Source organism: Thalassophryne amazonica, chromosome 21, assembly GCF_902500255.1.
Source record: "Thalassophryne amazonica chromosome 21, fThaAma1.1, whole genome shotgun sequence".
Lineage (NCBI taxonomy): Eukaryota > Metazoa > Chordata > Actinopteri > Batrachoidiformes > Batrachoididae > Thalassophryne > Thalassophryne amazonica.
Window position 1 is genome coordinate 23,797,483 of NC_047123.1, and position 16,249 is coordinate 23,813,731.

General features: G+C 40.3%; 1 protein-coding gene across 1 annotated transcript in view; it reads left to right on the plus strand.

The window, feature by feature from the left end:
• The window catches only part of utrn (utrophin), a 301,805-nt gene that overhangs the window by 221,427 nt on the left and 64,129 nt on the right, over positions 1 to 16,249 (plus strand). Inside the window, 3 exon segments of the mRNA XM_034162029.1 lie at positions 236 to 297; positions 3,930 to 4,004; positions 11,512 to 11,713. Of these exon segments, the coding sequence (XP_034017920.1) occupies positions 236 to 297; positions 3,930 to 4,004; positions 11,512 to 11,713 (339 nt within the window).

A 16,249-nucleotide genomic window follows, 5' to 3' on the forward strand; every position in this document is an offset into this window, starting at 1 on the left:
TGAGGTTCACATGCTGACTGTGTGCGTGTTTTCTCGCCGTTTGCGCATAGGACCCTGTAGCCTATGCTCCCAATTTGGACACAGAGTTAGCATGAAAGCTTTCAGCGTTGTTTTTGAAACATGCCACGTTTATGCCCGTCACGTTCTTATTTTCCATGCCTTTCTGTTCTGTTTTGCTGTTTTTCATTGTGATCCTGTTTCAACAGTGTTTGTGTTATGTTTTTGTGGTTTTCAGCCACCAGGCACAGACAACCTGCTGGGATCATCCAAAGATGACGGAGCTCTACCAGTCACTAGGTAGGAAATAAACACGCCGGTGACGCTGTGATCGTAAGGTGCTACCTGTGTGGTAGCACCAGGTGTAGTTGTGAGACTTTGATGCTAACTACTGAGGGAATGACGAGATGTCTTTGGTGCTACGTCTCTTCGGAGGATTCTTAGCTACCACTGGAATGAGGGTGCTTTCGAGTGGTGGGGATGCACTGGTTGTCTGCCTGGGGGGTTTTCTATTCAGGACTCAGGGCAGTTCCTGACCTGACAGGACCATAATCAGTTCCACATGGAACCACAGACAAATCCAGTTTATTGTCATGAAATGGACGGGTGTGATTGTTTTTACTGCAGGCTGACCTTGTCTTCTTGGGCCCTGAGGCGAAATTGCTGTAATGCGTGCTGAGGTATTGTTTTCAGTCCTGCCTGTACACCCATTCATGTTTGAACAAAATAACAGAATTTTGATCCAACTTGACGCAAACGTGGTAGAGTGATTGATTGTCATCTAAGCACAATGTGATTTGATATATACCACAAAATGTATTTTTCTCCCCGTTATTTTGTTTGCTTTGGGATGATAACATGATTGAATATGGATTGTTTCCTTGTCAGGTAACTTTGTGTGAAACCACAACAGTGAAACTGAGAAACATTGAGAAAGGAAAGGAGACAAGCCTCTATGCTGAGTGTATCATTTGTTGTTAGCTTATAGTTTTGCTGTTCTTTTCCCTTCCTATGTCAGAAGCATAAATAATATAATTTTTAAACAATTGCTATTTTATCTGCTGTGTATTGCTTGTGTAAATTAACATTGACTGCTAGACTATATTACCTATGGGCATGCACGGACGACCACAATCTGTGCTTTGACCCCAGTTACTTTTACATTCATTCAAATGATTGAGCTCTGGCTGACCTTGCCAAGGCAATTCTGGAATCCACCTTTGTGCCACATTTGTTCTAAATTGGGTTGAAAATCAAATTCCTTGACCTTTTGTCAAAATGAATTCTGGCCAATTTCAGAGTTGATCTTCATTGATATACCAAGTTTGGTAGAATTTAGTGCAGCTGATAACTGAAACAATCGTGCAAATGGTGATACAAGCACTAAAGTTGGTACAAATACTCTTTAGATATTACTTTTTTGAACAAACCGACTGGCCACTTGAATTTTCAATAAGCGGCCAGGTAGAGGTCAATTGAAGAATTACACAGGGGTCAAAATTAAAAATGCTCAAATCATTTTGAAAGCTACACCACATTATTTGTCTGATCGTAAAGAATCCAAAAAGGTTTAGTTTGGACTATCTATGACTGAATGATCAGGAGTTATGGGGTAAAAGCAGCAGAAATGGTGACAAAGGTCAGTTTCAGTTTATACAGAGGTCAAAAGTTAAAGTTCCTTCAATTTTGGTAAAAAAGTGGTGCAAATTATTGGTTGAGCTAATAGGATTAATAAATGGAATAGTTTTGATTGTCTTGAATGTTTGGGCTCCAAAGTAAAGGATAACTAAGCATGATACATGGTCCAAACTATTCCTTTTTAAAACCCCGTTAACTCAACTAATAATTTGCATCATGTTTTACCAAAATTGGAGCAACTTTAACTTTTGACCCCTGTACAAACTGAAAGTGACCTTTATCACCATTTTCGCTGTTTTTACCCCATAACTCCAGAACATTCAGTCATAGATAGTCCAAACTATACGTTTTTGGAATCTTTATGATCAGACAAATAATGTGGTGTAGTTTTCAAAATGATTTGAGCATTTATAATTTTGACCCCTGTGTAATTCTTCAATTGACCCCTACCTGGCCGCCTATTGAAAATTCAAGTGGCCTGTCGGTTTTTTCAAAAGAGTAATGTCTAAGGAGTATTTGTGCCAATTTTGGTGCTTGTATCACCATTTGCATGATTTTGCTCTAAATATTCTCTTAGCTGCTGCACTAATTCAGGAAAGGGACCTGTAGTGCAGCAGATAACAGAATATTTGCAGAGGAATCCTTCAAATCCATTTACAACCACCAAAGTTTGACTGTGTATACCTTTTGGTACATATTTTAGAAAAATAACGTTAACCGTTTGAATTTTTAATAGGGGGCCAAGTAGGGGTCAATTGACGAACTGCATGGGGGTCAAAAAAAATGTTCCAATCATATTGAAAGCTATACCACATTATGTGTCTGATCACAAAGATTCCAACATAGTTTGGACTATCTGTGACTGAATGTTCTGGAGTTTTGGGGTAAAAACAGAAAGCATGGCGACAAAGGTCACTTTCAGTTTGTACAGGGGTAAAAAGTTAAAGTTGCTCCAATTATGGTAAAACATGATGCAAATTATTGGTTGAGTTAGTAGGATTTTAAAAAGGAATAGTTTGCACCATTTGTCGTGCTCAGTTATGTTACGGGGTAACATAAGTAACATGTCATAGAATCCAATTTAAATGGCTAAATTTATTTTTCTGCAATATGTAACAAACGGTATACACAGTCAAATTTTGGTGCTTGTAACCGGATTTGAACGATTCTTCGTTATCTGCTGTACTATGGGAAGAGCAGGCCAACAAACAGACCTCGGTCCCAGTGATGGAACTCAGCTCCATATTTGTGCCAAGTACAATGGACATCAGCGTGAAAAATCAAAAGTGTGACCTTTGATCCCAGTGACCTTGATGTTTGTTAGAACAAACCCTTCAAGGGCAATTCCAGGGTTGACCATCAATCTACACATCAAATTTGGTGGAAATCAGCAAATACATTGCTCAAGTTACAGCATGATGTACCTGTAGTACTGCTTGAAATTTACTTTAAAATGCATTGTTGCACAGAATTATAAATTCTGTTGTCTGGTAATTAAATAATCACATTTCCACTGAGTCCCATCAAGAAAACAACCTAATGGAGCCATCACTGATTGCAGTAACCTCAGTATGAGTTTGGTATTTTAAGGCTGAAATAGCGGCAATTTTAAGGACAAACTCCCAAAAGTATACAAAATTGGATGAACCATGCTTATATGAGGCCATGTTGCCATGGATACCCAGTCGTCTTGCCTAATTGAATGATTTTTGCCTGCTCTCGTCTATGGATCAGATAAATTTAGTGTTAGTTTCATGTCTCAGTTACTAGAGTTTTGATACCTGATTGGTTCACAAACAAGCTGCACCAGAGTTCCATTGGAATCAAATCGCTCCTCTCAGTTCACACCAGAAGAAAGAAAGACAAATGGGTGCGATACCTCAGAAACCTTCTCACAGCTGCTCTGTGTGGAGACATGCAGCGTGTCTCAGAAATGTCAGGTTTAAACTGAAGATCCTTTCTCTTACGTTTGCTCCTGATACGTATGTGTCTCAGTCCCTGTGGGGCGGCCACTGTGACTCCTCTTTTAATGAGCGCCGGATAACTAATAAGCTGTGAAACCTGGGGATCGTTTGCTGGAGGGCAGCGGCTCAACAAATATAGCAGCGGCCCCAAATGAGATAAAACTAACCTAATTACACAGTGGCGTCCGCGGCCTACTCGTGGTCGTCTCCACAGACAATAGGTTTGACAGAATGTCTGCTTTCTTTGAAGACCGATCGCGTTGCCCAGGAGAAAGATTCCTATTCATGTTCATCTTGAGATTTTCTGCCTGTTTCTTTTCGTCCCTGCAGCCGACTTGAACAATGTGAGGTTCTCAGCGTACCGAACAGCAATGAAGCTCCGCCGGCTGCAGAAAGCCCTGTGCTGTAAGTAAGACGTGCACACACCTTAATACCCGTGTGCCTGCTTTTCTATATACACACACATAGCCGCTGCTTATGTTAAGCCTGCTGAGCACCTGTTCACGTTTGGTGTGCACAAGTGGGATGATTGAGCATTTTTGCCCTGAGGGATTATGTGTTGCTCTGTGGCATCTTTGTCAATTCATTTTCCTTTGTTCCGTTACAGCAATATCTATCTCATCTCTGTTGCCATCTGAGGCGATGCTCATAGGTTTTTTTTTTTTTTTTGGACCATGGACTGTACAGGATAAACCCTCTGCTCAAATGGGATAACTCCAAATGTTACCATTTTGGTGGTCGTCTCACTCCACCAAACACCTGGCCAACCCATAAGTGGTTAAAAAGATGGAGGGTGGGCAAGAACGGCATAACAAATGAAGTGCAAACACACCACCATGAGGCTATGACGTTCAAACAAAGGTCTTTGTCACTGCTTTTAAAGCACATTTAGGAAAACAGCAGTAGCTTTACACATTTCACTTTACTGCCTGCAGCAGCGGACATGGTCGGAAGAGCTGACAGCAATTTTCGTTTGATTTTTCTTATAGTGCAGTAGATAACCAAAACAATCGTTCAGTTTGTGATAAAAGCATGAAATTTGGTACACATATAGCCAAAGGCATACCGAAAAGATTTGGATATGGAGGCTATTATGAATTTTCAACATGGTGCCCATGGCAGCCATTTTTCAAAATGGCCACCAGCAACGCCTGTTTTCTTATGAGTGACGGACATAATATGATATTTTAGACATATTTACCATATATTGTACTTGGTAAATGTCTATAGGATAATTGAAAAGTTGTCATTTCATATTCAAGATGGCCACCATTTCCCAAGATGGCAGCCGTCACTTGTATGACAGTCTGATATGTATGATCTCGGTGTCAAATCAGTCATCGTTTATGATGCAGAATTCAAATTCTGAACTTAAAATTGGCCAGAAGCATCCTTCTACCTCACAACTGAACATGACCACTGTTTCTCTCAAAATGGCAGCCATATGGCCCACAATAAAATGTATAATTGCATGTAAATAGAGCTATTATACATTTTATTGGAATTAAAATGTTGAACAATAAAGTAAAAATCCCCATATCTGCAAGAACTGAACCATTCAATGAATGGAAATGTAATAGAGTGGATGTCAAAGCACAGCCAGGGCACACTGGCGACACCACTGGTGTGAAACTCAGCATGGGGTTCAGTGCCAGCTAAATACACTCCTCTAGTCTTAATAATGCCATATTTTCTGTAATGTGCTGGTTGTGGTGATAGTTTAGTGGTAGTGTAGTTTAGTTTCCTAAATTCTATCTAATGTTAGCCCCACATCTACTTAATAGTTTATTAATTTAGATGTAGTCAGATAGCCGCACCTAAATGGACAGGATGTGCCAGCGTGGGAGAGCCAAGCCAAGGGTAATGGGGCTTTATATGACTTTCATACTGTTACCCGGATGGTGTACAGAACGCACAGGAATGAAATGGCATTGGATGAACGATCGGGCTAGGTGTAGGGCAGTTTTCTTGTCTGAACCTAGTTGTATCCCATACACAAATGTGTTACTGTTGTCCCTGGTAGTAAACGGTGGTAAAAGGATAAACCCTTGGCCTTTACTGCAAACATATTTTTTTTGTTGAGAAAATGTCAAAGAAATTACAACTTGTGAATTTTGATGGTCAAGGGCCATCAACGTCTTGCACAGCCAAGACTGACTGGAAGCTCTGTATTATTTGCCAAGAGCACACAACAGAGGCATTGAGATGTCCTTTGCAGTCTAAGCGAGAAGACAAGGGGAGTGGATATACTTCACATGCAGTGAAGTCCTTAGCAAGCCACCACTCCCAGATAGGTCTTGCTCCTTGTTCGCATGAGGAAGCCGATAGTCACATGTTATTACATGTAGCCCATGCAGCCAGAAATGGCCATCATAAGATCATGATTAAAACAGTAGATACTGATGTTGTGGTGCTAGCTGTGGCAGTGGCTCAGACTCTGCAACCAGAAGACGAGCTTTGGTTGGCTTTCTGAACTGGAAAGAGTTTCCGATACTTAGCAGCCCATGAAATTGCAGCAGGGCTAGGACCTGAGAAAGCACGTACGCTACCACTGTTCCATGCAGTGACGGGTTGCGACACTGTGTCAAGCTTTGTTGGCCATGGGGAAAAAGACTGCGTGGGCTGTATGGACTGTGTTTCCTGAGCTTACGCATGCCCTGTTGAAACTGTCTTCAGCCCCAACTGAGATACCACAAGAGGTAATGGCCACAATTGAGAGGTTTGTTATCCTACTCTATGACCGAACCAGCACATGCACAGAAATAGATACGGCAAGAAGGAAGTTATTCGCCAAGACGCACAATGCAGAATCAATCCCTCCGACCAAGGCTGCCCTGGAAGAGCATGTCAAGAGAGCAGTATACCAAGGAGGTCACGTGTGGGGTCAAGTGCTGGTGTCAACACCAGAACTACCTTCACCGTGCAAATGGGATTGGTCAAAGATATCTGAGGGAGATTATGAACCCTTCTGGACATGCCTACCAGATGCAGGCCAGTCCAGTTATGAACTTGTCTCTTGCAAATGTAAGAAGGGTTGTGTTGGGCATTGCAAGTGCAAAAATGTTCAGTTACAATGCACTGCCCTCTGCTTCTGTGAAGGCGAGTGTGAATAGACTTCCTTGTGATAGACCTAGATTTGGCCTCACTTAATATATGTCTTGTGAGATAGAACAAAGCTTCTCAGAAATTCTACATTTGCTAATTCAAATTATGCATCACGAAAAATGTATAATTCGACACAGAGTTTATCTGTATCTGGAAACAATGGCGACCATTTTGAATTTTTAATGAAAATGTCTAATCCAAAAAAACACATTAGCAAGCACTTATGATAATTAATCAAATTCTGTGTACAATGTCACATTACATCCATCACTTATAAGAAAACTGTTGTTTCTGGCAGCCATTTTGAAAAATAGCTGCCATGGGCACCATGTTGAAAATTCATGATGCCTCCATTTCCAGATCTTTTCGATATGCCTTTGGCTATATGTGTACCAAATTTCATGCTTTTATCACAAACTGAACGAGTCTTACACATATTGGAGTTAAGCTGCTAAATGTCAGGCCTGGCACACCCCAGCTTTGCCCCGGTATCCCACCAGCCCGCTATAAATGTAGGACGAATTAGGCTAATGTTAAAGCTCAAGGTCATACTTATGTTTTTATTCCAGTGTGGTACAATTTAGCTCAAATTTCACACAAATACATGTATGACTAAATGAGGTCAACAGTTAACAGGCATTTTAAGAATGCAAAAAAGGCTATAAGTGTCTGCAAATAAATTAAAAGCAACTAAATGCAGTTGTTGTACATAGTCAAAGTTGCACAGTGCGTCAAAGGAGTTAATGCTGTCCACAATCATGTAACTCTCCCAGGACAACTGTGGAGACACTGATTTTATTGGGTTACTGGTTGATAGGCCACTAACCTCCTGTCATGGCGTGGCATCTGTCGTAGGCATCGGCGTTGCTGTTGTCGTACTTTTATTGCAATATCTCAAAAGCTGTGTGATAACTTATTTTCTAATTTGGCAAGGACATAATATGGGTCATTGACATTGTTCCCGTCTAAAAATCATACTTGTAGATTTGTTTGTTTGGAAATGGCGGCCATTTTTATGCAGAAAATAGCCATTTTGAGCACTTAAAGGCAATTTTCTCAAAAACTGTCAGATAACTTTTTTCTAATTTGTCAAGGACATAATATGGGCTGTTGACATATTTCACATCATAAAATTATAGTCATAGATTTGTTTGTTTGGAAATGGCAGCTATTTTTATGCCGAAAACAGCCAATTTGGCTATTTGGACCCAGTATTTTCAAAACTGCCTGATAACTTTTTTCTAATTTGGCAAGGCCGTAATATGGGTTATTGACATTGTTCCCATCTAAAAATCATATTCGTAGATTCGTTCATTTGGAAATGGCGGCCATTTTTAAGCAGAAAATAGCCATTTTGAACCCTTAAAGTCAATTTTCTCAAAACCTGTCAGATAACTTTTTTCTAATTTGTCAAGGGTGTCGTATGGATTGTTGAATATTTCATGTCAAAAAATTATAGTCATACATTTATTTGTTTGGAAATGCCGGCTAGTTTTATCCCGAAAACAGACAATTTGGGTATTTGGACCCAATTTTCTCAAAAACTGCCTGATATCATTTATTTAAATTTAGCAACGTGCAAAGTTCTCTTTGTTCCGTCAATAAATCCACATATTATTTAAGATGATAACTGCATGGCAAATTGTGTGTTGGAAAAAAGAAAGTCTCTTTGCTAAATCATGAGTTGTTCCATCAGAGATCACAGCAGGAACAATTTTTAAAAAATGCATGTAGGAGTGAAGGATTTTAAGTGCACTTTATGGTATTTTTATATTCTCAACACAACAGCTGTTGTTCCTTGTTGGTAATGGAAACCGTGATGAAGGCGGCTCTGCTGTGGCGGTTACTGATCCCGCCTGCACACGCACGTGCATACATGCACATGCATACTCTGCAGGCTCATTTTTTGGCGTAAACCAGCAGCAATGTGAGCTCAGCACATTGTAATAACAGTGATAAATGCTAACTGTTATCCAGCTGTTGACTCTGTGTAAACCCGCGCTGCTCATTTGCATCCCGTTGTTCTGTACGAGCGCATCAAGGCAAAATGACGCGCCTCGTCAGTGCATGTGTATTATTATATTTATGACACCTCCCTTTATAGAGGAGGCGTGGCGAACAGCTGCATCTTTAAAATTTCCGGAGACACAGAAACGGGTTATTTCCAGATGAAAGCTAGGTTTCCGTCTCCTGTGTGCCTTCTGGGAAGATGTAGCAGAAATTTCTTTGTAATAAAGTTTTCTGTTCTACTCGTCCATGAAGCTGTAAAACTGCTGATACAACCGGTAAACGTTGCACTGTCTGGGTGTCTTGAAAGCTTTCTTCACCGGTCTACTTTTTGCAGGGGAGACTAATTTTCTTGGGCAAACCACAATGGCATGCCCAGTGAAATTGAATGTGTGGTGTGTGTTGTATGTGCGTGTGTGTCACAGCATGATGACAACAGTCGTGCAGCTTGTGGACCTCTGATGAGCTCAGATGGTTGACTTTTGCCTCATATTGCTTCTCTGATCACATGGGTGTTTGTGTGATGGGAACTAAGCAGTAGTCTGAGTCATTTCAACTTGGCGCGCCGCCGTTCAGTTTCATTCATTAGATTAGCACACTCACAGGCGCACACAGAGCAGAAAGATGAGTGTTCGTCTCATCTCAAATCGTTTCGCTCTGAGACCTGTGGCTGCTCTTATGAAGGTTGGAAATTGCGATTACCATAGGAATCCATGCACATGCACAAGCACATGCAGACACATGATAGCGATGCTGTAATTTGGCTAATTGGATTAACGCTGTGTGTGTGTGTGTGTGTGTGTGTGTGGGTGTGGGTGTGGCGGGGGGGTAGTGCTGAAGAAGCACAAATGAGCTTGCATGGCGTCCTGCTAAGACGTCATAGCATCATATCGCCGTGTGTAGAGAGCGTGCACCAGAGATGAGCATCGGCACGGTTGCCGCTTTGTGCGCATATCGCGCAGATGCGCCGCAGTGATTATTGCTGCAGAACATGGTGAGGGTGATGGAGGATTTTGATGAAGAAAAAACAAACAAACCCCAAAACAACATGGAGTGCGGAGTCGTGTCAGCGAGTCCGAGTAGCCCATCACTTCATTCAGCATTGTGCAGTTTGGTGTTTTTTGACAAATTCAAGCACAATTAGATTGTGAATTTATTTTAACATGCTGATGTTTTTTCTTGTTAACTATTTCCTCACACTAATGGACTACATTTGAATTATTCAGACTAAGTGAATGCAGCAGGCAAAGAGTAATTGTGTTGCTCATGATGCTTACGTTCATAAGTAAGCGTGTTGACATTTTCACTGCGCTTTGAATCAAATTAAGACTAATTAAATATCTTGTCAGCCCTCCATCGTTGCACTCAGCAGGTTAGCAAGTTCACCATCTGGCTCCTATCTGTGTTTCATTGCTACGTAGGCTTTGGTAAAGCCGAGGCATGTACCGGATACATTCAGTGAGTGAGTAGATGGATAACATCTATTCTACTTTTAAGATGATGACTCACAAATAGTCCATTCTGTTTCCTGAGGACCTGACAGTCACTTGATGAATCCTTGATGGATGATGGAAATTAGGAGTTGGTGTAATTTTCTGAATGTTACGCAGTAGTTACATTCTAAGACTCAGATAGCACGGTCACACTGTGATACAACCCCGTGAACACACACACACACTCATCTTCAACCACTTAGTCCAATTAAGGGTCACGGGGTGCTGGAGCCTGTCCCAGCAGTCATAGAGCGCGAGGTAGGGTACACCCTGGACAGAACGCTAGTCTGTTGCAGGGCTACATCTGCACTCAAAAATTTAATAAATCACACAGATAAGCTGTTATTTACTTATAGTTTAAAAGTGGTTATGTTATAGAGAGAGTGAGAGAAACACACAACCCTGCAGGAAGGATTTTGTGCGTATGTAGCCAAAGCAGACACTTCCTTCTTTCTCTCTCTCTTTCTCTCAACAAATGTCATTTTGAAATTACACGTGGCCTAAAATTAGCTTATTTGTCAGTTTCTTTCATTTTCAAAGTCACCAAAGCTGCTGCTTATTGAAAACAAACAAACAAACCAAAAAACAACAACAAAATATTATATTTCTCTGTTAGCTTGAAAGGCTAAAGGAGCGTTAACATATCAAGTCGAAGCACTGCTGCTTAATCAAGAAAATGGCCCTTGTTGATTGAGGTTAGATGTATTAAACAACACCTTTTAGTTCAGGTTGTTTGAAAATAAGATTTTAGGTTTTAAAAAAACACCTCAGTTTTGCAGTAAAACACCGCTAACAGTGCATGCTTAGCTAGTAGTAGTACTACAACCATAACAGCTAATGGAAGCCGTTTTGTTTTTCCCATTTATTTTTCAGTGAGTTCATTTTCGTGAGGTTTGTGTATTTACTGAGCTGGATGTATCTATGAATAGTTTTCCTATTTTCCAACAAATTAAATTACTGAAGCTTTTCTTTTAATTGTTTTTCATTCCGGTTTTCATCTCTTCTGTATTCACATTTCACCAGAATAATTGGCTTTTAAGCTTTGTGTTGTTTGAACTATTATGAAGAAAATATCAGTTGTGTACGCTTTTCAAGTGTTTGTGTGCCATTTTTCAGCTGCTAATCCTCTTAGTTTAGAAAGAGAAAATCCTCTGCTGTTTAAAAAAAAAAACAGTGCACAAAAGGTCACGAATTAAATGCTGCTTCTCTCTGCTCCGTCTTACTTATTCCTTCTCTTTCTTGCTTTCTCTCTCATCACGCTGTGTATTTCTCACCTTCTTCACGGCTCCGCCTCATCGCGTCTGCAGTGGACTTGTTGGACCTCGGCGTCGCCCAGACCACCTTCGAGCAGCACAAGCTCACCAACAACAATCAGCTGCTGTCGGTTCCCGATGTCATCAACTGCCTGACGTCGATCTACGATGGTCTGGAGCAGGAGCACAAGGACCTGGTCAACGTGCCGCTCTGCGTCGACATGTGTCTCAACTGGCTGCTGAATGTTTACGACACGTACGTACTGTGCACGATTATCCATCAGTCTGTTTCCTTTGTCAGTCCGGTCTTTGGTTTGTGTGACTGGTGCAACGTCGTGAAGCACTGAGCATCACGCACAGCATTTTATGGTGACTGACCATGTTTGAGGTCATAGGGCGAATTTGAGGAAAAGTGAACAAAAGCATGCGGTGCTTTTCTTCTTTGGCAACAAAATTACACATTTCAGTTTTGGTTTGGTTTGGTTTTTGTTTATTCCAAGTCAACATAATATATAAACAATAATATAAACAATATAAACAAATAGTACAGTTTTATGTACACACTTGACACTGTTCATAAATTGGTGAAAAGAAAAAAGAAAATTAATAAAGACAAAAAAAAGGCATAAATGAATTAACATAACACAAACAGAATCAACTTGGAAAGGAGTGGGATGAAGACAAGCTTATTGACTCCCACCCCCAATTCCATCCTCAATTAAATTAAATTACTTAAATTACACGGTTGCCGTCATTTAGAGCTTAATATTTCATATATAATATAAAAAGCATATAAATAATACAATTATATATGTATGTGAACATACACACACACATACACACACACCCATACATATATATATACACACACACATACGAGGTCTGTCCATAAAGTATAGGTCCTTTTTATTTTTTTCAAAAACTATATGGATTTTATTCATATGTTTTTACATCAGACATGCTTGAACCCTCGTGCGCATGCGTGAGTTTTTCCACGCCTGTCGGTGACGTCATTCGCCTGTGAGCACTCCTTGTGGGAGGAGTCGTCCAGCTCCTCGTCGGAATTCCTTTGTCTGAGAAGTTGCTGAGAGACTGGCGCTTTGTTTGATCAAAATCTTTTCTAAACTTGTGAGACACATCGAAGTGGACACGGTTTGAAAAATTAAGCTGGTTTTCGGTAAAAATTTTAACGGCTGATGAGAGATTTTGAGGTGATACTGTCGCTTTAAGGACTTCCCACAGTGCGAGACGTCGCGCAGCGCTCTCAGGTGCCGTCGTCAGCCTGTTTCAAGCTTAAAACCTCCACATTTCAGGCTCTATTGATCCAGGACGTCGTGAGAGAACAGAGAAGTTTCAGAAGAAGTCGGTTTCAGCATTTTATCCGGATATTCCACTGTTAAAGGAGATTTTTTTAATGAAAGACGTGCGGACGGGTCCGCGCGGTGCAGCGGCACAGGAAAAACACCTCCGTGTTGATAACCATTTGTAAAATCCAGGCGGCTTTTGATGGCTTTCAGTGGAGTGAGTATATGAGAAATTGTTTAACAGCTGGACATGTTCCAACTTGTCCTTAAGGCTTCCAACGGAGGTGTTTTTCCTGTGGCGGAGCGTCGCGGCGGGTTCAAGCATGTCTGACGTAAAAACATATGAATGAAATCCATATAGTTTTTGAAAAAAATAAAAGGACCTATACTTTATGGACAGCCCTCGTATATACATACACACACATACATATATACATATACATACATACACATACTATACATACATACATATGTACACATACACACACACACACATATATATATATATATATATATACATACACACATGCGCATACACATATAAATATAAACGTAACATAATACAATACCATAGTAATATAATATAACACAGGAGTGAATAACAATTACACACTGGACAGTATAGACAAAATAACACACAACAGAGGACCAGACAAGACACACAAGGAACACATATCGTTGGATTTATTATGAATTTTTCACAAAATTGTATTTCTTGCTCGGCTACAGAATGAGCTTCCACGGCAACAACAACCAAAACGTTCAGCAGAACTTATAACTTTTTCAAATGACTGACATTCTGAGGTCAATGGTCACTAATTTAGGGGGACATGCCACAAAACCGTATTGGTTTTCACCTCTTTCTTTCTTTCTGGCTTTCTTTCTATCTGTCTATCTGCCTTTCTGTCTGTCTGTTTCTCTTTCTGTCTTTCTTTCTTTGTCTCTCAGCAGCTTTTCCTACCTTGTTTAAGTTGATCCTTCCTCCTTTCCTAACACTTTTGCATGGAGTTTTTCAATGGATTTTGGGGTCCTGAATCCAAATCTGCGGTTAGCTTTTGCCAATCACATCCTGTTTTTGAGATATGAAAACATATTTCTCGTATCGAGCATTGAAGCAGAAGCTGCAGTGTCACACACCTCTTCGGCGCCATACACGATATTACAGCTCTTGTTCACATTTTGCGAAACCGGTTTTAAAACTATGCTTTCGAAGCTTTGTGCATGATTAGTGGTGTCAAACCCGTGAGTGAATGAGCAACTTTTACATAAATCCATCAATAGGGAACATGCAGATTGCAAAAATATGTGACGTGACAGAGGAAATCTGAGTTCAGATTCGGATTCAGCACCCCAAAATTACCCTAAATCAGTTCTCAAAGTCCACGCAAGAAATTTATTTATTTATTTTGTTAACCAATGAAATCAGTTTGACTTTAATCACTTTTTCCAGTCTTTCAGTTTATAAAGTGCAATTCAGTTTCGCATCAGTTGTACATTTTCTTCATGACTTGCTGATTGTTTGAACTTGTGCTGCAAGGTGTTAATTTGTGGGATGAAAATTTACAGGGTGATTCCATAATTTTTTCCTCAGAATTGAGTGATTCCATATTTTTTTCCTCTGCTTGGTCTAAAAAAGTAACCGTTACTGACTGCCACAATCTTTTTTTCTTGATTTCTTATAGTGTTTCTTAAAGCCAGAAAGTTGCCATTTGAAATGACTTTAGTTTTGTGTCATGTCTGTGATCTGCTTTTTTTCTACAAAATTAAACAACTGAATGAACATCCTCTGAGGCCGGTGATTCCATAATTTTTGCCAGGGGTTGTGTATATATATATATATATATATATATATATATATATATATATATATAAATAAAATACTTCTGCAACTGTACTCTGTGTGGGTGTGTTGCAAAGTTCATATGTACTGACCTTTAACCTGAGCGGGTGGAGGACAGTCAACCTAATTATAATAATTTTTTTAAGTTGCTTAAAATGAGGACACATCCTTATATTGACATTGTCAGACTGTTCCTCAGTGCTGGCACGTCCTTCACACTGCATGTACTCTCCAGTGACCTCCAAAAGGAGGCATACAAGCACAAAAAGGGAGTGCTGAGGCAGGGACACGCTGACCTAGTGCGCAGGATTGGTGTACTGAATCAGCGTCTCCTGCTGACATGACGTTATTAATCAGATCAGGTGTCAGCCACACATGATAGATCCACATTACATCCTGTTTCTTCCATCCTGTCCTCGTACAATTCATTATTTCATCTGCCAACTTTATTTTCATCAACACGTCACTCTCCTCTACAGGATATTATTATTTGAGTGATGTATAGCAATGGTTACTAAATGAAGACGTGATTTGTTGTCGCAGCCTCGTGTTTTTTTTTTTTACTCTGGGACGAGTGCGCCCAATCACTTTCAGGTAGTGAGTTTGACAAGTGAAATTTGTGATAAAGATTCTCTTCAGTTCTTGCTCAGTTTCAGTGATAACTGTCATTGCAGAAAGTGTTGCGATGAAGCAGATATTTGACTCTTGTGATATTTGAGACAGTTTCTTTTCATGCACATTTGAGGTCCTGGTTTTCTGAATAGTGACAATTTGTCTTGCTTTTGTGCCCAACTCTGCCAGCGTGTTTTCAAGCTCCCTTTGCTTCTAACGTTAACATCTGTTCTCGCAGAATGCACAGAATTCATCCTTGCTATTTTTAGTGATGAACGCGCGGTCTTGAAATCACTCGGGATTGAGCGCGGTTTTGACATTATAAGCCGCACTAACTGACAAACAACATGACACCAGGTGGTGCCGACTACATATTCAACCAATGAAATGCATCATATTGTGTTTGACAGGTGCCTAGCCCAGTTATCTGCAAAACCACTTCATTAGCTACACCTGTTCAACTGCTCATTAAAGCAAATATCTAATCTGCCAGTCACTCGGCAGAAACTCTTTGCATTTAGGCTTGTTTGAGACAATCTTGGGAATTTCAAGCCAACTATCAAAATGAAGAACAAAGGTGATTTAAGTGATTTTTGAGGGATGAGGGATGATTTTTGGTGTCAGACTGACTGGTTTGACTACGAGGTCTGTCAATAAAGTATAGGTCCTTTTTATTTTTTTTTCAAAAACTATATGGATTTCATTCATATATTTTTACGTCAGACATGCTTGAACCCTCGTGTGCATGAGTGAGTTTTTCCACGCCTGTCGGTGACGTCATTCGCCTGTGAGCACTCCTTGTGGGAGGAGTCGTCCAGCCCCTCGTTGGAATTCCTTTGTCTGAGAAGTTGCTGAGACACTGGCGCTTTGTTTGATCAAAATTTTTTCTAAACTTGTGAGACACATCGAAGTGGACACGGTTCGAAAAATTAAGCTGGTTTTCCGTGAAAATTTTAACGGCTGATGAGAGATTTTGAGGTGATACTGTCGCTTTAAGGACTTCCCACGGAGCGAGACGTCGTGCAGCGCTCCCAGG